This window comes from Arvicanthis niloticus, chromosome 24, assembly GCF_011762505.2.
Source record: "Arvicanthis niloticus isolate mArvNil1 chromosome 24, mArvNil1.pat.X, whole genome shotgun sequence".
Lineage (NCBI taxonomy): Eukaryota > Metazoa > Chordata > Mammalia > Rodentia > Muridae > Arvicanthis > Arvicanthis niloticus.
Window position 1 is genome coordinate 25,340,348 of NC_133432.1, and position 23,218 is coordinate 25,363,565.

Consider the following 23,218-nt stretch of genomic DNA (forward strand, 5'->3'; position numbering starts at 1 on the left):
AACCAGTTTCACCACTGCAAAGGAAATCCACATCTGTGCAGTCTGCCAACTGAGGCGGTGGCTTACTGTGATCTTCAGCACTCAAGAGGTGGGGGGCCGGGGGATCAGAAGTTCAAAGTTATCCACAGTTACCTAGTGTATCCTGATCTACAAGAGATCGTGTCTAAAAAAAAAAAAATCAAACAAACAACAATCAAAACTCTTGCCTTCCAGAAAAGAAACAAAGAGAATTATTATTATACCATATCAGCTTCTGATTCTCCCACTCCTGGCCCCTGGGAATCATTTCTGCTTGTTTATTTGTTTGTTTGTTTGTTTTTCAAGTCAAGGTTTCTCTGTGTAGTCCTGGCTGTCCTGGAACTCACCCTGTAGACCAGGCTGGCCTTGAACTCAGAGATCTGCCTACCTCTGTCTCCAGAGTACTGGGATCAATGGCATGCGCCACCGAGCCTGGCTAGATTTGCTTTTATTTTATGAGTATGTATGTGTGATGTGTATGTGCCTGGGGAAGGGGGCATCAGATTCCTTAGATCTGGAGTTGCAGGTGGTCGTAAACCACCATGTGGGTAATGGAAACTGAACAGGTGGTGTTCTCTCCAGCCCCAGTTAACACCCTTTCAAGTTACATTTTCATTTATTTCGTGTGTGTGTGTGTGTGTGTGTGTGTGTGTGTGTGTGTCTTCCCATGTGTGGAGGTCAGAGGTCAGCTATAGATGTTGACTGTCTCCTTTCTCCCTGTGGGACGCAGGGCTCGAACTTGGATCTTTAGGCTTGACAGCAGGTGCTTTTGCCCACTGAGCCATCTTGCTGTCTGTTGTTTCAAATTCTATGGCTTGTGCATAGCAATGTGCTAGATAATTATTTTGCCTGATTATTTTGTCATTGTTTGAGACAATGTCTGGTCCTGTAGCCCAGGCTGGCCTTGGACTTCTGACCCTCTTGCTACAGATATGTATCCCTTTATCTGGTACTTTTTAGAGTTGCCGATTAAGTGGTTGGTCAATTAGCATGTTTAGACACACAGTCCAAAAATGTAGATTCTTAGCACTGAGACAGCTGCTATAAAATGTATTTCATTCTCTCTCTCTCTCTCTCTCTCTCTCTCTCTCTCTCTCTCTCTCTCTCTGTGTGTGTGTGTGTGTGTGTGTGTGTGTGTCTCCTCCCTCTGTGTGTGTAGATTGATAGGTAGAAAGATGATAGATGGGTAGATGTAGTTATAAATAGATGATTGATTGGATGACAGATATGTGGGTAGGTATAAGAATTGGGGGATGAGTCAGGTGTCATGGTGTACGCCTTTAATTCTAGCACTCAGGAGGCAGAGGCAAACAGATCTCTGTGAGTTCGAGACCAAGATGGTCAATATACTGAGTTCCAGGCCAGTCACAGCCACACCCAGAGACCCTGCTCCAAAAAGGAGAGGGAGGGAGCAAAGAAGAGAGGGAAGGAGGGAGAGAGAGAGAGAGAGAGAGAGAGTGGCTTTTGAGATGGGCCTATAGACATGTCCAGGATGGAATTTTTTATTTTGTTCATTGGTGTAGGAAGACCAGTCCACTGTGGGCGACTCCATTCCCTAGCCAGGATCCTAGACTGTGTGGATGGAGAAAGGTTGCTGAGCAGCAGCAGCATCCACGCTTTCTGCTTCCTGATAGAGACTGTGACCAGATGCTTCAAGCTGCTGCTGCCTTGACCTCTCCTCCATGTCATACGGTGCCTTTAAACTGTGCGCTAGAGTAAACACTTTCTCCCCGAGTTTACTGTTGTTGGAGTATTTTATTACAGCAACAGGAAAAGTAACTAAGATACAGCTGATAGGATGCATTGGCAATGGAGAGATTGATCAGTTGAGGAACAGATGAATAAGAGATGGGTAGATATATGAGTAGGCAAGTGGATCGGACTGCACCAAGATGAACGCATCCATGGATAGTTAGATGGGTGAATAGATAGATGGATGGGTAGATAATGGGATAGATAAGTAGACCCTTGGATGAACAGATAAACAGCTGAATCGACAACAGATCAGATAGATGGACACTATATGGGCAGGCAGATGGAGATGGGTGAACAGTGGGTGAATACATAAATAAATAGATGATGACTGGATTGATGGGTGGATAGATAGATGATGGGTACCATGAGTGATGGTAGATAGACAGACAACTAAATACATGATGGCCAGAGAAGATATGGATGAGGGATGGATAGATGATGTACAGACAGACAGAACAGGGATAAATGAGCAGGTGATGGGTGGGTGGGTGGATGGATGGATAGATAGATAGATAGATAGATAGATAGATAGGTGGATGGGTGAGTGGGTGGGTGGATGGATAGATGATAGATAGATAGATAGATAGATAGACAGACAGACAGACAGCAGGTGAATGGATGGACCTACATAGCTAGCAGATAAATATGACATAAACTCATCTATTCAGCAAATATGCATTAGCTTGGTTGTATTTGGTTGGTTGGTTGTATTTGGTTGGTTGGTTGTATTTGGTTGGTTGGTTGGTTGGTTTGGAGACGGGTTCTCACTATGCAGTGCTGGCTGTCCTGCTGGAGCTCACTGTGTAGATCAGGCTGGCCTTGAACTCAGAGATCCTCTGCCTTCCCCAGTGCTGGGACTGAAGGTGTGAATCATCACATCTGGCCCCACTGAGAGGACGTTGGACTGTAGAGAAGAACAGATTCTTGGTTCTGCCCAGGAGTTTGCCATCTGGTGGAAAAGAGAGGCCTCGCACCCTCTATGAATCTCAGGCAGAAGAAAACCCAACTTATAATGATCAGAACCAGGGTATTGAGAACTCAGGGAGGAGATGGCATTTTGGTGTGAGCAGACCAGGGGGCACATCTCGAGAGGCATCCAGAAGAAGGTGTCGGAAAGGATCCCAGGGGAAAACTGGGTCTCCACGCCCAGTAGGGATCTCATCCTGCAATCTCTGTGGATCCTGAACCCTATTTATTTATTTAAGAGGCTGTGAACTCTGGGCATCCGGTACTGGAGGGCAGGCGAGAGATGCAACGAGAGGTGAACCAGGCCGCTTACACCATGCTATCTGGAAGCGGCAGCGTGTCGTGTCCCGCATTCCACTGAGGACAAAATCAAAAGTTTGGGGCATTCTTATATCTATTTGTTTGCTTTATTTTGAGGTTTTTGTTTTTATTTTGTTTTACACTTATTTTATTCATTCATCTGTAAGAGAGAGAGACAGAGAGAGAGAGAGAGAGAGAGAGAGAGAGAGAGAGAGAGAGAGAGAGAGAGAGAGGTGTGCATGTCCCAACAGTGTGCATGGGTGAAGGTCGGGTAACAACTTGTGAGAGTTGGTTCTCTTCTTCCACCATGTGGGTTCCAAGGACTGGTCATGAGGCTTGGCAACTGGCAGCTTTGCCCACTGAGCCATCTCACAGGCCGTGTTTTATTTTGGAGGGGGGAGGTCTCACTATGTAACCCAGACTAGCCTCAAACTTGTTATGTAGCCAAGCATGACTTTGGAGTCTGACCCTCTGCCTCCATCTTTCCCTCGCCGAGATTACAGACGTGTCATGTCACACCTGCTGTATTCAGAGCTGTAGTTGGAACCCATAGCTTCCTAATGGCTGGACAAGTAGGCTACCAACTAAACTACAGGCCCAGCCTGAGTCTGGAAACTACTTCCTTTTGTTGGTGGTGTTGGTGGGGGTGGGGGTGATTTTTTGTTTGGTTTTGGTTTGCTTTTTTGTTCCTTTGCTTGTTTTACAAGACAGGGTTTCTCTTTGTGTATCCCTGGCTGTCTTGGAGCTCACACTGAAGACCAAGCTGGCCTCCAACTCAGAGATCCGCCCGCCTCTGCCTCTGGAGCACTGGGCTTTGAAGGTTTTCTCAGGGCCTGGGAAACAGCATGGAGATGCACGGGGCTGGAGGAATGGCTCAGCAGTTAAGAGCACTTGCAGAGGTCCTGAGTTCAATTCCCAGCATCTACATGGTAGCTCAGAAACATCTGTAACGAGGTCCAATTCCCCCTTCTGGTGTGTCTGAAGACAGTGACAGTGTACTCACATAAAGTCTTTTAAAATATAAAAATAGAAAAGAAAAAAAAAAGAACAGAGATGCAGATGAAGCTGTTTGCAGAGCAACTGATGATTGGGTATTGAAGTAGAGTCACCCACTATCCTCCCACCCGACTCAGACATAACTAACCTTTCCACTGGGGACAAGAGGCTTGGGACCACTGCTACAGAAGCTAGGGGCCCTTAAAGCAAGGTCAGGCTTTGAGATACTTGGGTGTATTGTCATTCTAGTGTGGTGCGCCTTAGACAAGAGTTTGTCTGTTTGTTTACTGCCAGGAATTGAACTCGGGACTTTGCTAAGGTTAGATACACACTGAGTCACTCTTAGCAGGGACCTTTTTTACCTGTTTGTTCAGTTGGGTGTCTGCTGTGAATGCCCAGTCTAGCGTCTGGCCTTTCAAAAGCAGGAACAGGCACGGTGGCGGTGGCACATGCATCTATTTCCCGACTCAGGAGGCAGAGGCATACGGATCTCTGAGTTAGAAGCCAGCCTGGTCTACAGAGGGAGTTCTAGGACAGCCTGGACTACACAGAGAATCCCTGTCTAGAAAAGTGACAAATCAAAAAAGAAAAAGAAAGAAAGAAAAGCAGGAACAGAAAGAAGCTTCAGGGCCAGTGAGAACTCCCTGAGCAGAAAGCCCGAGGACAAGGGAAGTTATCTAGAGAGGGTGAATTCTCAGCGTCCCCTTCTCAACTTTGCTGTACGGGTGTAGGACAATCATAACAGCACTTGGGTGCAAGCTAGCATTGGGAGTCAACCGCACAGGACCCTGGGAAAGTGAAGAAAGGCAGGCTAGAGATTTACTTAATTCACTATGAAGCAGAGAATGACCTTGAACTTCTGATATTTTACTTATGTATTTATGTATTTTTTATTTGTTTATTTATTTAGTGTTTATGTGTCTGGGAATGCTTATGGAGTTCAGAGGTCAAATTTTAAAAGTTGAGTATTTTCTTTCAATATCTGGGTCTTAGGGCTCGAACTCATGTCCTCAAGCCTGGCGGCAAACGCCTTTACCAGCTAGCCATCTTGTCAGCTTGCTTCCACCTCCCTTCTGTAAGTGTTGCACTTACAGAATCGCTCCCATGCTAAGTTTCTGTGGTGCCGAGGATCGAACCCGAAGCTTCGTGCATGCTAGGCAAACACTGTCCCAACTCAGTTGCAGCCCCAGCCCCAGTCCCAGCCCCAGCCCCAGCCCCAGCCCCAGCCCCAGCCCCAGCCCCAGCCAGCCTTTTCCTGCAACCTGAAAAGTAGGGACTAAAATATGCTCACAACGGGTGGAAAGGCAAAGCTCCGCCAAAACTTCTGGACCAGTGGTTTCACAACAGGCTCTCTGGTTATGCTAATTTAAACATCATCTGCCAACCAAGGCCACGCCCATAACAAGGACCTATCAGGAGACAGGGGCGTGGCCATGGTAATTAGGCTCAGCTGGCAAAGTTCGGCTCTCAAACTGCTCTTCAGAGTGCCCCGGAGTTGTCGACAATAGTGGCCATGGCGCGCGCGCTGGCGGATCTATCCGTGAACTTGCAGGTCCCCCGGGTCGTCCCCAGCCCGGATTCGGACTCGGATACAGACTTGGAGGATCCGAGTCCCCGGCGCAGCGCGGGTGGCCTGCATCGATCACAGGTCATCCACAGCGGACACTTCATGGTGTCCTCGCCGCACAGCGACTCGCTGACCCGGCGACGCGACCAGGAGGGGCCCGTGGGGTTCACCGACTTCGGGCCGCGCAGCATCGATCCGACACTCACCCGCCTCTTCGAGTGCTTGAGCCTGGCTTACAGGTGAGGGCGGACCGGGGAGCCTGGGTCGCAGCTTTTCGTGGTGGGACCGCGCACTGGGGCTCTGGTCCCAAATTGCTACAGGGGACTCTGGATACAACTTAGGCATTCTCTCCCTCGCCGGGTCCTGAGCCAGCCCACGGACCCTCATGAATTATTTACGACCCATCACCTGTCTGTGGCGCCACTGTCCTATCCTCCACCTCTGCAGGGTCTCTTGCAGTTCGACCCGGCTCCCAGGTTCTTCTTTTGTCCTTAAATGCCAAGTGTCTTTTTACACCCCTCGGACTATAAACCATCCTGTCCACTCCCTCCCTCCACTCGTGTGATGCCTGGACTGTTTCGTTCATCCCCAGCAGTCCCTGCAAAGTCCCACTCGTTTTCCTTCACGCTGCAGTTGTCCTGTGGTCGCCCTCATAGCCAGTGTCAACGTATATGGAAACAGTTACTTGCTCACTTCCCGATTGCCTGGACACCATTTGTTTGGCTTGATTTAATTTGGTGAGCCAACGTCTCACTCTAAAGTTCAGGCTGGTATGGAGCTAAGTAGCCCAGGCTGGACTCCTATCTCAGCCTCCCAAATACCGGGATTACAGGCTTAAGCCACCGTGCCTGATTTAGAACGCTATGTCAAGGTTGGCGGGAAGATGGTGCCCCGCACCTGCCCAGAGCCAGCAGGGGGTGCTGCAGTCCACTCTGGGTCCGGTAGGGAAAAGCCTAGTCTCCCCGAACCTGGTAATCTGTAATGCAGCCAGGAACCCCGCTGCTATGGCTCTGAACTCCAGGGCCGCACCCAGCTCCAGCCCCACCTACGTGTCCCAGGGGAGGGCGAGAACTGGGGTCTTGGCCCCGTGCCCTGGAGCAAAGTTCCCAGGAGCAGAGGAACTAGGATAAATTATCAACCGAAAACAGTAGGAGAGAAAGGGGGAATCGGCTGGCCTTGATCTTTCCTCTCTGTAAATACCACGCTTCTTCAGCGGGCCTCCACCCCTTCTTAGAACCGCTGGCTGGAGACCCGCACCTGCAGCCCCATAGGGGACCCGGAGCTGGGGTGGGAATTGCGGAAGAGCATGGCCCACCTCGTGGCGGCAGAGCCTCCCGACCCCATTGGCTGGAGGCAGAGTAACCTTGGCCCACAAGTTCTGGCCTCAAGCCCAGGTCATGTTGCAACCTGATAGTTCAGGGCGCTGAGACTGATGTGGAAAGTTCAAATTCCCTGTCCTGTTCCCCCTCCCCCGCCCTTGGACATCATGAGACTGCCTGGGAAGGGGCCATTTAAGGTCTCAGGACACCAGAAGCTGCTCACACTGGGACAATGTTTTAGTTATCAAAGACTTCCAATTATTGGGGTTACCCGGAGGAGAGGAGGATATCCCTCACTCAACTCTCTCACACTGTAGACTAAGCTAGCCTGGAACTCACTGTAGAGCCGAGGCTGGCCTGGAATTCTGCTCTGGCCTCCCAAGTGCTGGAATTACAGGCATGTGTCACAAGAAGCCTAGGGTTCCCGTGTTTCCCCCAAAGGGTCTCCCATTTCCTGACCACTCCACTCCCAACCTAGACTTCCTGCGGCGTCTATACATTCCACTTGGGCTAGCTTAGAGAGCTTCCCAACTCAGACTGTGGGCGGACAGAACGGGAGCCGTAGTAGGGAAAGGAGGGACACGGGCTCCCTTCTGAGGCTGCCTGAGGCTGAGGAACTCCAGCTAGGGTGGCGAGCTCTGTTTTTCCACCCGCCCAAGAGCCAGACTATTAAATTCTCTAGAGTGGGATTCTGATGCTGCCCAAGGATGACTGTAGCCAAGTACACAGAGTCTTGGGTTTTGCGTCCTGGGTGAAGGAAAAAAAAAAAAAAAAAAAAAAAAAAAAAAAAAAAAAAAACAACAACTGGGAGATGGCTCTACCGGTGAGGGTACTTGGTGGCTGGACTAGTGACCTGAGTTAGTTTCCTAGAGCCCACATCAAAGTGGCTGCAGAGAACTGACTCCAGAAGAGTTGTCCGAACTCTGACCTCCATGTGCCACGCACGAGCACCCCTCCCAATGATACATACAAATAAAAACAAAAGCAAACACCCCATGCTCACCCGTGCTCAGGCTCATAAACTCTGTGTGGTTGAGCGTGCCTGGAATCCCAGAATTCGGGCTGAGGGCGGAAGGTCAGGAGGTCAAAGTTATCCCTCTAATGTATAGGAATTTAAGGTTTGAGACCAGCCTGAGCTAATCTGAGATCCTGTCTCAAATAAATAAACAAATAAATTTAAGCTCAGCTTAGAAGAGGTCTATAGGACTTCTGTGAATAGGGGTTCTCTGGAGCAAAGGGGCTTTCAGAGGGTGAGAATCTCCAGGACGCCAGAAAGCACTGGGGGTGGGGCAACCAGGCAGGGGGTCTGGTGGTGGGTGGAACTGGTCAGTTAGGCAGGGAGGACAGCCTGTGGACAGCCTGCAGACGCCTGGGCGCCTCAGTCCTGCCAAGGAGCATTATGCTGGCACACTGTGTTCTTGGTTCTGTGGGTGGAAGCCCCAGGGAGGACAGCTGTAAACGGTCCAAGAAAGCACTTGTCTAAGGGAGTGGAGGCACAGGCCTCTCATTCCAACAGTCTGCAGGCTGAGGCAGGAAGATGAGGATCCAGCCTGGGCTACAGAGCAAAACAAACAAACAAGCTAACAAAAAAAAAAAAAAAAAAAAAGCCTTGGAGTAAAGTTGTTTGCCTTGCAAGTGTAAAGACCTGAATTCAATCCCCAGAACCCACAGGAAAGAAAAAAAAAAAAAGTCTGGCTTGCTGGTGTGTGCTGGTGATCCCAGTGCTCAAGGCAGATGGATAGCCAGCTGCCTGTAGCCTGCCGGCCAGCCAGCTTGACTTACTTGGTTAGTGAGTTTCAGGCCCATGAGAGACTGTCTCAAAAACCAAGGCGGATAGCATCTGAGGAACCATATTTGAGTTTGTCCTCTGGTCCCGACAAGCATATGCATCTCCCATTTTCTCTCCCACTACGGAGGTTTTCTGGTGCCCTCCATTGTGCACATTTGGAACCTTGGCCCTAGACTTCCTGTACCAAGCCAGACTCTTCCCTCCCTCATACGCTTCTGACCAGATCCTTTCCTCTTGACTTGGGTATTGTCACTGGCTCATCTCCCTCAGCCTAGGCTACCAACCCTCTGACAGAGCTGAAGGAGGGGCAGCAGAAGGTTGGGATGGGACTTTGGGGGAACAGAACCCCTGATGGTTGCTGGGATACAGACAGGGGTCACAAACTTAGGAGTGTCCCCCGTTCACCCTATACCACAAAAGGAGCTGTCCCAGGGAGGATTAGCAACCCCCACCCAATCGTGTTTCCTTCTTGGACAGATGGTATTTATCTAGCTATGGGAGGTAGGGGGCCAGCCATCAGGCTGGGGTGGCCTATTTGGGTAATGAAGCCTGTTGTCTCCTGAGGTGGCAGCTCTTGCAACTCCACATCCCACACCCTGGCAGCCACCATTAGCTCAAAGCAAATACTGGAGCTTGGAGACCAGAAAGGAGAGGAGAGCCAATGAGCCATGCACTCAAGGTAGTACAGGAAGAGAAGGAGGAATCAGATGCTCACCTACTCCCCCCTCACCCCTAACATGAGGGGAGCTACCGGGAGAGCAGGCCCTCCTTTGAGTGTGTTTATATACAGGGTTGAAGATGGAATCCAGGTCTTGTCCAATGCCTGGGAAAGTTGCCACTGAACCACATCCCCAGCCCCTCACTGGGGGATTCTAGAAAGTGCTCTCTCTGTTGGCAGAGCCATACTCCCAACCCCAGCCTGGCTTTCTGGACAACTAAACTCTGTTTGAGTGAGTGAGGAGTTGGAAGATAGGCCAGACTAACATGGAGGCAAGATTGGTTTATAGACCATGAGGAAGGAAGGTTGGAAGGACTAAAGACGAGACAGGAAGGTGTCTGAGACCTTGATCATCTCCATCTGGGCCTCTTGGGCCAGCTTCCGGGTAGTGACAACTTGGCCTTTTCTCAGAGGAACCTTGAAAGTTGGAGCCACTGCTTATGCATACCCCCTGCACATCATGTACTTCGTGGACCCCTAGGATAAGGTCAAGGTTAAGACTATTTCTAGCCAGGAGATGATGGCGCATGCCTGTAATCCCAGCACTTGGGAAGCACAGGAGGACAGATCTCTGAGTTCAAGGCCAGCCTGGTCTACATAATGAGTTCCAAAACATCCAGGACTCCACAGCGAGATGCTGTAAGTCTTACTGTGCCCTTTGGGAGTGTCTCTTTCCCTCCATGACCCTCAGGGAGATTGATCATTTCATCCTATCTTTAAGAAATGAATGTTTGGGGCTAGAGACATGGTTTGGGTTGATTAAGAGTCCTCGATGCTCTGGCAGAGGACTCAAGTTTGGTTTCCAGCACTCACATGGCAGCTCACAGTCCATGTGATGCCCTCTTTTGTTGCTTGTAGCCACCAGGCATTCATGTGGTACAGATAGGCACTCATATACACAAGATAGAAATAAACAAAACCTTTTATTTAAAAAAAAAAAAAAAGGTGTGAGAGTCACCTTGGTCTGCAGTGTGAGTTCCAGGACAGCCACGGGTACAAGAGAAACCCTGTCTCAAACAAACAAATATAATTTAAAAGGTATAAGAGTTGAGTATTAGAAACAGGGCGTGGTAGTGCACACCTGTAATCCCAGCATTCTGGAGGCAGAGGCAGGAGGATGGGGAAGTCAGGACCAGCCTTAGCTACGTATTCAGTCCAAGATTACACACCGAAGACTCACTCTGCTATCTGAAGACTACATAAAGACCCTCTGTTGGGACAGAGAGACGGCTCGGTGGTTAAGAGCACTGGCTGCTCTTCCAGAGGACCTGAGTTCAATTCCCCACACCCACATGGTGGCTCACGACCATCTGTAATGGGATCAGATGTCCTCTTCTAGCATGCAGGTGTACATGCAGATAGAACACACAGACATAAAAATAAATAAATATTTTAAAAAATTAAAGAAGATTCTCGAAGACAAAAGAGATGTGACAGCCCTGCATGATGATATAATTGAAATATTGAAGATGCTGAGGCAGAAGGATTTTTTGGGTATTTCAAAGTCTTTTTATTGTCATATGTTAGTTATACAAGAGTACATTTCATTATGGCATTTTTATGCATGTGGATAAGGTATTTAGATTACACTCTCTTGTCTTCTCTCATGCCAGCTCATCTCCTTCCTCTTCATAATTCTCCTTTACTTTCATGTCTTACTTGGGGCAGGGGGCAGTCTCAGTGTAGCCCTGGCTGTCCTGGAACTCACTCTGTAGACCAGGCTGGCCTCAAACTTAGAGATCTGCCTGCCTCTGCCTCCCTAGTGCTGGGATTAAAGGATGTGCCACCACTGCCCGTCTTACATTTTAAAATAACATTTAAAATGTTACTTCAAACATTTTAAAATGTCTTACATTTAAAAATAACATTTATTTATTGTGTGTGCGTGTGTGTGTGTGTGTGTGTGTGTGTGTGTGTGTGTGTGTTGTGTGCATGTGCAGGATGGCAGTGCATGCCCTGGGGTGGTGGTGACAGAACAATTTGTGGGCTCCATAGCCTTCAACCATGTGGGTCATGGGAATCAAACTCAGGTCATTAGGCTTGGCAGCAAGCACTCTTACCTGTTAAGCCATCTAGCTGGCCCTTGTGCTTTCTTTTGTAGTTATCCAGTGAGTGTAGGGTTGCTACAGGTTCATGGCTGAGGAGTTATTTAGGAATATGGGCACCTTAGCAGTGTCTACAGCACTAAGGAATCCATCTCACCCTGCCTGAGCACCCACTCACTGCTTATAGGATGGAGCAGGGCCTCTCCAGTCTTTCTGACCATGAGTCAATATGATTTCCAATTCTAGGCCATCCTGGGCTACCTATAGACAATATGATTTCCAATTCCAGGCCATCCTGGGCTACCTATAGAAACTCTCGGGCTTGACAGATGACTCAGCAGAAGGAAGAACACTGGCTGAGTTCAATTCCCAACACCCACATGGCACCTCACAACCATCTGTAACTCCAGTTCCAGGGGATCTGACACACAGACAGACAGACAGGCAAAGACAACCAATGCACACAAAAATAAATCTGAGACAGAGAGAGAGAGAGAGAGAGAGAGAGAGAGAGAGAGAGAGAGAGAGAGATTCTTTCCCCCTTCTACACACATATAATATACACACCACACACACACACACACGCACACGCACGTGCACACACCCCACTGGATATGAACAGTCTTACTTTTAAGGGCAATGTTAATCTGGAGAGAGTTGGTAACAAGTGCCTGCCATTAGATGGGAGGAGATAGCCCAGGAATACAGGGTGAGGGTCTGGATGGATTTATAAGGTTTGACTTCAGGGCAGGGATGCCAGGCACATTCGATAGGATTTGAGGACTCCAGAGAAACTGTAGCCATCATGGCAGGCTGCTTCAGAATCCCCCCCCCCCCCGTCTTCTCTTCTCCTGCCCCACCCTGATATCCTTTCCTCTCATTCTGTCTCAGTGGCAAGCTGGTCTCTCCCAAGTGGAAGAACTTCAAAGGCCTCAAGTTGCTATGCCGGGACAAGATCCGGCTGAACAACGCCATCTGGAGAGCCTGGTACATTCAGTGTGAGTGGGTACCATGGGTCCCCTTGGGTTTGGGAGGACTCTTTCTAGCCAGAGGGCTATACCATGGAACCCAGAGCCAGCATCTCTAGAGTGCACAGTGCCAGCCTTGGAGGGGAGAGCAAGCTGTGCAAGGGTCCTTGACCAGCTTCCAGCCTTCAGAGGGTCACTTTCTCTTGTGAGACAAGCAGCACCAGAGAGCACCTTGACAGCTCTAAAGGAGGCTGTGCTGTGGGCACCAGGTCAAGATCCGGTCAGCAGTCCTTTCATTGAGTAATCTACTTGGAATGTTCTGGTAAAAAGAAGTCAGTTAGGGCCAGAAGTGTGGCTCAGAGGCAGAACACCTGCCTAGAGTCGCCCTTAAGGGGCTGGGTATTACTCAGGAGGAGAGCACCTGCCCAGAGTCCCCCGTGTGGGGCAGGTCATCCAGTGGTAAAGTGTCTGCCTAGAATCCACCACGGAGTGAAGACTGGAATGTGGATCAACAGTCATACACTCACTTAGCATATGCAAGCCCCTTGTACCGTATCCAGTACCATAAAAAGGTTTGGGGGCATTTACATACCATGCCAGTCCAATTGCGGCGCTTAGTACATGAGGAAAATCCTTCATGGATCACCACCAGCTTTTCTCTGTGTAATCTTGAATACAGCGTTCCTCCATAGACCAGGCTGGCTTCAAACTCAAGAGGTCCTCCTGCCTCTGCCTCCCGAGCACTGGGATTAAAGGCGTGCGCCACCACTGCCCAACACCATCAGCCTTTCAATGAACACCCTGTAGGGAGCTGCTGTGGTTTAGGCAGATGATGTCCATGAAGCCATGTTGGAAAAGACCCTGGACTTCCAGTTGCTCAGATGGGTTCCTCGTCTCTGCATCTTACTAGCCGTGTGACTTCAAGAAAGTCACCTAATCTCTTTGAACCTACCTCCCTGTCTATCCAATGAAGCCAATTTTCCTAACTTCTCATGGCTGGTGTGGTAAAAACAGATATAAGTAGGTATCCTTGTTAGGGTTTTTATTGCTGTGAAAAGACATCATGACTAAGGCAACACTTTTTGTTTGTTTGTTTGTTTTTGGTTTTTCGAGACAAGGTTTCTCTGTGTAGCCCTGGCTGTCCTGGAACTCACTCTGTAGACCAGGCTGGCCTCGAACTCAGAAATCCGCCTGCCTCTGCCTCCCAAGTGCTGGGATTAAAGGTGTGTGCCACCACCGCCCAGCAACACTTTTATCTTAATTGTTTATTTTTATTTTATGTGCATTGGTGTTTGCCCTTCATATATGTATGAGGATTTCCGATCCCCTAGAACTGGAGTTACAGTTTTGAGCTGCCCTGTGGGTACTGGGAACTGAACCGACTCAGGTTCAGAGGCCTCAACTCTGGAAGAGGAGCTAGTGCTCTTAACTGGTGAGCCAACTCTTTCGCCCCAAGGCAACTCTTATAAAGGAAACGATTTAATTGGAGCTGGCTTGCAGTTTTAGAGGTTTAGTCCATTGTCATCATGGAGAGAAGCATGGCAGCAACCAGGTAGACATAGTTCTGGAGAAGGAGCTAAGAGGTCTACATCTTGATCTACAGGCAGCAGAAGGGGACTGTGTGTCACACTGGACACAGCTTCAGCATAGGAGATTTAAAGCCCCTCCCCATGGTGACACACTTCCTCTAACAAAGCCACACCCACTCCCGCAAAGGCCACACCTCCTAGCGTTGCCCCTCCCTGTGGGCCAAGCATCCAAGCATGCAAACACATGAGTCTATGGGGGCCACCACATTCAAACCACCACAGGGAGCCTAGCACTAAGCTACGGTTCTAAGAAAGATATGACAAGAGGAGGTTACAGTCACGTACTTGGGGACAGCCCCCACCGTGGCAAGGCAGTAAGATCAAAGGTTGTGTTGAGCCTGGAACACAGCTCTGGAGGAATACATTCACCTTTCTTTTTACTGGCCCGGCTGGATCCCATCCAAGCATAGTGGAACTGTTACACTGTAGTTTCTGTTGATCCATGTGACTGACACTTGAAGAAATTATCTTATTTAAGACTGGAAAGATGCCTAGTGTGATGAAGGGAGTCCACAGGCAGAGGCAGGAGGATCTCTGTGAGTTTGAGGCTTTGGCAGCAGTTACTGAGTTTCAGACCAGCCAGGTCTACGTAGTGAGATCCTGTGGAGATCATAGAAGAAGCATGGGACGTGGCAATGACAGCTTGCAAGCAAACACCTGACAGGGCAGCTTCAAACTTGGGGAGCAGAAGCAAGGGTGGGGGTAAGGGGGCATCCTTCATCTGTCATGCTATGCAGCAAATTCTGGGCCAGCCTGGACCAGGTGAAATCCTATCTGACAAAAAGGTGGCAGTGTCAGAATACTTTCGCAGTGACAGTTTTCACCCTCCCGCTTTTCAGCTGTACATCATGTGACAGTTGCCCAGCATCCCCCAGGGAAGGACCCACAGCCAGTGGGGGTGTGGCTCAACCGGAGAGCACTTGCCTAGACTCCCCCAGTCTAGGCAAGAACTACCAGCCATCAGGGCCAGGTTTTCATGACTCACCTAGCCCATTATCTTAGGTAGGGTTTTACTGCTGTGAACAGATACCATGACCAATGCAAGTCTTATAAAGGACAACATTTAATTGGGGCTGACTTACAGGTTCAGAGATTCAGTCCAGTATCATCAAGGCTACATGGCAGCATCCAGGCAGACATGGTGCAGGAGGAGCTAAGAGTTCTACATCTTCATCTGAAGGCTGCTAGCAGAAGACTGGCTTCCAGGCAGCTAGGAAAAGAGTATTAAAGCCTACACCCACAAGGCCACACCTACTCCAACAAGGCCACACCTACTCCAGCAAGGCCACACCTACTCCAACAAGGCCACACCTACTCCAACAAGGCCACACCTACTCCAGCAAGGCCACACCTACTCCAACAAGGCCACACCTACTCCAACAAGGCCACACCTACTCCAACAAGGCCACACCTACTCCAGCAAGGCCACACCTACTCCAACAAGGCCACACCTACTCCAACAAGGCCACACCTTCTAATAGTGCCATTCCCTGGGCTGAGAATATATACAAACCATCACACCCATGGTGGCTTGTCTCTCTCCCTTCACCTTCTTTTCCGCTCATGGTTCTCCTCTGACCCCCAGGGCTGGAAAGCATAACAGAGCCTATGTCTCTTCTGCACAGCTATTAGCTGTCAGCATCTTTATTTATCAATCAGAAACAACGTGGGGGAAGGTCACATAGCATCACATGGGTCTATGTGGACTCTCATCCTTGGGGCAACCAGGTCTTGAAGACCCAGTATCAGCATTAGAATACAAGCAGCATCAGGCCAACCCACTACACTGGAGAGCTGTGGTGGTGGGGTAGGTGGAGTGGGGGAGGGCAGCTTCCTACACACACACACCTTGAAGGTCTCTTTTTATCCTAAAGCTAGATGGGCACATGTATACTGTTGGCTCTGTTCATTTATCTTTCTTTTCCTTTCCTCTTCCCTTCCCGCCCCCTCCCTCCCCACTTCACCCCTCCATCCCTACATTTTTTTCTGTGTATATGTATATGCACATAGATATATAAAGGCAAAAAAAATCAACCTTGGTTATATTATCTCATTGCCTGGAACTAAGTAAGTTAAACTTGCTGGCCAGGGAAGTGAGTCTCAGGGGTCCCTTGGAGTGCCAAACTTGCACCCACTTTTTTTTTTTAACATAAATTGTAGGCATTGAACGTAGGTCCTGGTGCTTCCAGAGACCTTACTGATGGCACCATCTCCTCAGCTCCTCCCTCTTCTTTCCTCCCTTTCTTTCAAACCAGGGTCTCCTATAGCCCACGTAAGACCTGAATTCAGTATGTAACCAAGGGTGACCTTAAAGCCCTGATCGTCCTCTACCTCCTGAGGGATAGCCTGTGCCACCACATGCAGCCTACTGTGAGCTTTGCTTTCTTTCTCCTCCCCTTCTTTTGAGATGGGGTTTCACTATGTATCCTTGACTGACCTGAAACTTGCCCTGTAGACCAGGCTGGCCCCAAACTCACAGAGGTGGGCCTGCCTCTGCCTCCCAAGTGGTGGCATTAAAGGTGTGTGCCACAGTGTCAGGCTTTTCCAAGTTTTCCTTTTAATACTTAGTTCTCAGGCATGTCTCTGCATATGTGTATTGCATAGAAGGCTCCATGGATCTGGGGAGGTGGGGAGACTGAGATTGCTCATCATCATTATGATCATATGGCAATATGTTCTCGACTTAGAGCAAAGCCTGGTGTGACGGTATAGACCTCAGCTCCCTTGGGATGAAAGAAGTCTCATGTTCAAAGCCAGCCTATGTAACCTACTGAGACTATATCTCAAAATGAAAAAATATAATGTGAGCAAGAGGTACCACTCATTGGTAAAGCCCCTGCCTAGAATCCCCCAGGGAGGGGCTGGGGGCGTGGCTCAGTGGTAGAGCCCCTGCCTAGAATCCCCCAGGGAGGGGCTGGGGGCGTGGCTCAGTGGTAGAGCCCCTGCCTAGAATCCCCCAGTGAGGGGCTGGGGGTGTGGCTCAGTGGTAGAGCCCCTGCCTAGAATCCCCCAGGGAGGGGCTGGGGGCGTGGCTCAGTGGTAGAGCCCCTGCCTAGAATCCCCCAGGGAGGGGCTGGGGGCGTGGCTCAGTGGTAGAGCACCTGCCTAGAATCCCAGTGAGGGGCTGTGGGCGTGGCTCAGTGGTAGAGCCCCTGCCTAGAATCCCCTAGTGAGGGGCTGGGGGTGTGGCTCAGTGGTAGAGCCCCTGCCTAGAATCCCCCAGGGAGGGGCTGGGGGCGTGGCTCAGTGGTAGAGCACCTGCCTAGAATCTCCCTGGGAGGGGTTAGAGGTGCGGCTCAGCATAGTTTACCAGTTTCACATTTACAAAGCATGCTGGAGGTCCCAGGTTCAATATTCAGCATGATAATCAATTTATAAACCAGTCAGTAAATAAATAAATAAATTTGAAAAATTAGGAAGCTAGAAAGCCAGATGGGCATGAGTTCTCCCACTTTGAGTTTTTGGAGAGATGCCTCAGTGGTTGCCCCTGTAGAGGACCTGGGTTTGGTTCCCAGTATCCACACAGTGGCTCCCAACTATCTACGACTCAGTTTTCAAAGGACCTGATGCTCTCTTCCGACCTCCACAGGTACCAGGCACACACACACATAGCACAGGGAAAACACTCAAATAAATACACCTTTAAAATGTTTTAAATATTTAAAAAGATGACTGTGAGCCCCAGCAGGGGTGGTGCACACTTTTACTCCCAACATTCAGGAAGCAGAGGTAAGACAGAACTCCAAGTTCGAGGCTAGCCTGATCTACATAGTGAGTTCCACAATAACCAGAGCTACACAGAGAAATCCTGTCTGAGAAAACCAGAGAGAGAGAGAGAGAGAGAGAGAGAGAGAGAGAGAGAGAGAGAGATTGTGATGGCGTAGGCCTGTAATATCTGTATGTAGAGGTTACGGGAGTTCAATCGGGACTACAAAGAAAGACTACACACACAGAGACACACACAGACACACACAGACACACATACACACATAGACACACACAGACACACACAGACACACAGGCACACACAGACACACACACAGACACATACACACACAGACACACACAGACACACAGGCACACACAGACACACACAGACACACACACAGACACATACACACACATACACACACAGACATACACATACACACACAGACACACACAGACACACACACACACACACACACATAGACACACACATACACATACACACACACAGACACATACACACACAGACATACACATACACACACAGACACACACACACACACACACATAGACACACACATACACACAGACACACACAAAGACAAACATACACACACAGACACACAGGCACACAGATACACACACACACACAGACACATACAGACACACAGACACACACACACACAAGATGGCAGGCAAGATGGCTTGGTGAATGAAGGTGTTTTCCACTGAGATTGATGACCTGAATTTGGTTCACTGGACTGATATGAAGGTGGAAGGAGAGAACCAACTCCAGAAAGTTCTTTTCCGACCTCCACATGTGCACCATGCCACACGTGTTCTTCTTCCCTCCCACACAAAATAAATAAATAAATGTCATAAAATTTTAACTTATCATAATAGCGGTAAAGCTGTGGCTGTAGCTCAGTGGCAGCTCTAGATTCAGTTCCTTATTGGAGACAGACACACGCCTGCCCAGAAAGCCTGGCTCATCCCCCCCCCAACCTCAGCGGAAAGTGTCATCCTCATCTCACCCAGCAGGGGGCGCTACTGTCCCGCTGCAGTTCCCTAAATTCATCCTGGCCAGCTGTGTCCTTCCCTGTCCGCGCCCCTCTCCTCCCACACTCCTCTTGGTTTCTCCTCGGAGCTGCCAAGGCACTTTGCACCTCTCCCAGGGCAGGAGGGACTTTCCACTTAGCTTTATCTATGTTTGTCCATGTTTGTTTTCCTTATCTCTGAGCAGCCCCAATTTATCCCCGGGGCCTCTCACCCCAGCATTGGCCCCTGCAAAGGTGCAAAGGGTTAGGTAGTGAATGGAGAAGGAAGGAGCACCAGCCTGGACTCTCCCCGGTGAGGGGCTGGGCGCAAGGCGCGACGGCAGAGCAAACGCACAGAGGATATAATCGGTATTAAATAAGACCTGTCACAAGCCTGGCAGTGGTGGCACATGCCTTTAATCCCAGCACTTGGGAGGCAGAGGCAGGTGGATTTATGAGTTCGAGGCCAGCCTGGTCTACAGAGTGAGTTCCACGACAGCCAGGGCTACACAGAGAAACCCTGTCTGGAAAAAACAAACAAACGAATGAACAAAAAACCTGTCACAGCCGTCTGTGCAGAGCACAGGGTCCCGGAGCTGGGGAGGAGACAGGCAGGGCCCAGGCGTTTCCTGGATTTGCTTAATCTTCCCTAGTGTTCATGTCTCATTTGGAAAGTCAGGATGGAAATGCTCCAGAACCTTCCCTGCTCTAGGACCCTGCTGATCTACACACCCAGACAGAGGTCCATCCCTTTGTCTTCTCTTCTTCCCTCCACCTCCCCATCTTCTTTGTTGGGTCTTTTGTAGCCCAGACTAACTTAAACTCAGTGTCACATTTTGACTTTCCTGCCTCCATTTCCCAAGTGCTGAAAGTGTAGCCATGTGCCATCTCATTGGCACGGAGTTTCTAGTGCCCACACTCTTCTGTCTTTCCTTACCTCCCCCTTCCTCCATCTCCTCTTCTCTTCCCTCCCTCCTTCCTTCCCTCCCTCTTTATCTCTCTTTGTAATACTGAGGCTGGAACCCAGAGCCTCACAAATACTAGCCATACTCTATACCACTGAGCCACGCCCCCAGCCCCTCCCTGGGGGATTCTAGGCAGAGGCTCTACCACTGAGCCACACCCCCAGCCCCTCACTGGGGGATTCTAGGCAGGAGCTCTACCACTGAGCCACGCCCCCAGCCCCTCATTGGAGGATTCTAGGCAGGGGCTCTACCACTGAGCCACGCCCCCAGCCCCTCATTGGAGGATTCTAGGCAGGGGCTCTACCACTGAGCCGCGCCCCCAGCCCCTCATTGGAGGGTTCTAGGCAGGGGCTCTATCACTGACCTACATAGCACTCAGCACTGTCTGTGATGAAGGCCTGCTGAATCAATAGCCCCTGAAGAAAAATAACTCACAGTGTGTAGCATGGGATGAAATCACAATAATAGGAGGAAGGTGTTTTCTGTAGAATAAGGCTAGAGAAGAGCCTAGTGGCACAGCTCAAGCCTGAGTCGCACTCAGAAGCTAAGGCAGGAGGATCACAAGTTCGAGGCCATCTAGGACTATATTAGGACCAGGTTCATAAAACAAACAAATAGAGAGTATAGGCTATGGCTTCAGGGTGGGACACATGGTGGAGACAGGAAGCTGGGGCAGCCAGGTGAGGAGGAATTTGGAAACCAAGTCTGAGGGGTGTGCTCCCGACTCTGGAGGCTGTAGGGAGCCGCAGAAATGGTGAACTGCTGGGTATGTTCAGGAAGGTCCACGCAAGGAATGACTCAGCTAGGGGATGCACAAGGAAGGGATGGTGGGACAGCGGACGACCTGTCACGCATCCTGCGGATGACCTGTCACGGATCCTGTTGAATTGATGTGGTTGGACTTGGAACGCTGAGAGCTGGGAAGGAAGTTTTGCAAGTTTCAGAATACTTGCAATTCAGGGAGCAGCACAGAGCAGTCCGGAGGCAGATCAAGGAGAAAGCTCCTGGGGCTTGTGGAGGAGGTGGCTGCTGACGGTGGGGGAGAGGGGAGGGCACAGGTGATACCTGTAGAACCGAAGCATGAGAATAGGATGTCCATTTCTTAAAGTAACAAAAGGAAGAGGAAAATTGTGGGGATCAGAAAAGAGCCCGGCGCTAACTAAAGCAAGGCGGGAGGTTTGAGACGGCTCAGTGGTTAAGAGCACTGACTGCTCTTCCAGGGGTCCTGAGTTAAATTCCCAGCAACCACATGGTGGCTCACAACCATCTGTAATGGGATCTGATGCCCTCTTGTGGCCTGTAGATGTATATGCAGCAGAGCAGCAGGACACTCATACATTTTAAATAAATAAAAATTTTAAAGAAATACTTTACACAAGGCTTGGTGGTGTATCTCCTCAGTATACTTGCTCAGAACCATTTATTGAGGATGGAGGCGTGGCTCAGCAGTGGAGTGCCTGCAGTCTCCCAGTGAGAGAGAGATTGAGGTGTGATTCAGTAGTAGAGTTTATGGAAGACATAGGAGGAGGCAGGGAGGAAAGGGAAAGGTGGCTCAGTGGGTAGTGTTTCTAGCATGCAGGAGCCCTGAGTTCCTTCGCCATCACTGCATAAAATGGACATGGCGGTGGTGCTCCTGGGAGGTTGAGACAGAAAAATCAGTGGCTCAAGGTCATCTTTAGCTACCTAATGACTTTGAGACCAGCAAAGGACCAATGTCTGAAAAAAAGATATTGGTCAGGCTGGATTATGGCACTGGAGTGTGGCACTGGACTTCCAGTCTCGCTGGGTGGAGGATGAGAGGTCTGGGTGCCTCTGACCTGGCTTTCTTCCCTCAGATGTGCAACGGAGGAAGAGCCCAGTATGTGGCTTCGTGACCCCTCTGCAGGGATCTGAAGCAGACGAGCACCGGAAACCTCAGGTAGCCGGGGAATGAGCTGCCCACGCATCCGCTTAGCCACCCAGAGGTTCCCTCAGGCAGTGGGGATTGGGTGTGAGATGGGGTTGGGGGAGATCGACCTCTGAGCCCCGACACCTGCCCTTCCCCAGGCAGTCGTCCTGGAGGGTAATTATTGGAAGCGGCGCATCGAAGTGGTGATGCGTGAATATCACAAGTGGAGAATCTACTACAAGAAGCGGGTCAGTGGCACGGGCAGTGTTGCCTTGGGGCTTAAGAGCCCTGGAAGGGATGGAGCGACCCCACCCTAACCCATATCCACCCCCATTAGTCCCAGCCTCATAGCTCCACAGGGTTTCCCCAACTGTCCCCTCCCCCGCCCCCCGCGGTGGAAAGGGGCCGGGCCTGGGAAAATAAGAGCACCAATGGATGTGGGTGGAGGTGGGGTATGACTCTGAGAGCAGAGGAGCCTGTGTATAATTTTGTGTCTCCATAGCTCCGTAAGTCCAGCAGGGAAGGAGATTTCCTGACTCCCAGGCAGGTGAGTGTTCAGTAAGTCTAGAGGGAAGGTGCTTCCTAGGAAGGTGGAAACTGGAGACTGGAAAATGGCCGACCGAAGGCGGGGGTCTGGAGGAGCTATGTATGTGTGTGCACTGTCACTGTCTTCAGACACACCAGAAGAGGTTGTCAACCATTACAGATGGTTGGGAGCCACCAGGTGGGTGCTGGGAATTGAACGCAGGACCTCTGAAAGAGCAGTCAGTGCTCATAACCGCTGAGCCATCTCTCCAGCCCGACCTCTGTGTCTTAAGAAGAGCAAGCAGGCAGTGGAAGGAAACGGTCCAGAGGACAGACGTCTCAGAAGAGCTCGGATAGAAAGGCAAACATCTGCTGAGGCCAGAGGATTTCAGATTCAAAGTCAGCTCAGGAAGTTTGAGGCTAGCTTGGGGACCCTGTCTTGAAGAGCGAAACGAAAACTTTGACTTGATGGTGCATATCAACAGTGCTACCACTAAAAAGGTAGAGGTAGTAAGATCACGGGTATCCTCTACTACACAGAGAGTCCAGGCCAGCCTGGGCTACATGAAACCCTACCTCAAAAAATTAAAGCCAACAAGATGTGATGGTGCTTTTTTTTTTTCCTGAGCCTTGTGTAGCCCTGGCTGTCCTGGAACTCGCTCTGTAGACCAGGCTAACCTCAAACTGAGAGATCTGCCTGCCTCTGCCTCCTGAGTGCTGGGATTAAAGATGTGTATGGTTGCTGGGCGGTGGTGGCGCACACCTTTAATCCCAGCACTCGGGAGGCAGAGGCAGGTGGATTTCTGAGTTCGAGGCCAGCCTGGTCTAGAGAGTGAGTTCCAGGACAGCCAGGGCTACACAGAGAGACCCTGTCTCGAAAAGCAAAAAAAAAAAAAAAAAAGAAAGAAAGAAAGAAAAGAAAAGAAAAGATGTGCATGCTCACGCTGCCACCGCCCCCACCACCACTATCACCGGGGCTGGTGCATGTTTTTAATACTAAAACTTGGAAGGCAGAGGCACCTGGGTTTTTGTGAGTTGAAGCCAGCCTGGTCAGCCTGGTCTACA

The 23,218-nt window shown here is 50.0% G+C and overlaps 1 protein-coding gene across 7 annotated transcripts in view; it reads left to right on the plus strand.

Moving 5' to 3' along the window:
• The window catches only part of Mlxipl (MLX interacting protein like), a 51,704-nt gene that overhangs the window by 11,595 nt on the left and 16,891 nt on the right, over positions 1-23,218 (plus strand). For 5 of the 7 annotated variants that reach the window (XM_076923154.1, XM_076923157.1, XM_076923155.1 and 2 more), the window contains exons 1-5: positions 5,503-5,841; positions 12,365-12,471; positions 21,576-21,658; positions 21,787-21,876; positions 22,131-22,175. In XM_076923154.1, coding sequence (XP_076779269.1) covers positions 5,549-5,841; positions 12,365-12,471; positions 21,576-21,658; positions 21,787-21,876; positions 22,131-22,175 — 618 coding nt within the window. In that variant the 5' untranslated portion in view covers positions 5,503-5,548. Of the gene's footprint in view, positions 1-5,502; positions 5,842-12,364; positions 12,472-21,575; positions 21,659-21,786; positions 21,877-22,130; positions 22,176-23,218 lie in introns of those variants that run through there. The other 2 variants (XM_076923160.1, XM_076923156.1) reach the window with 2 other exon arrangements.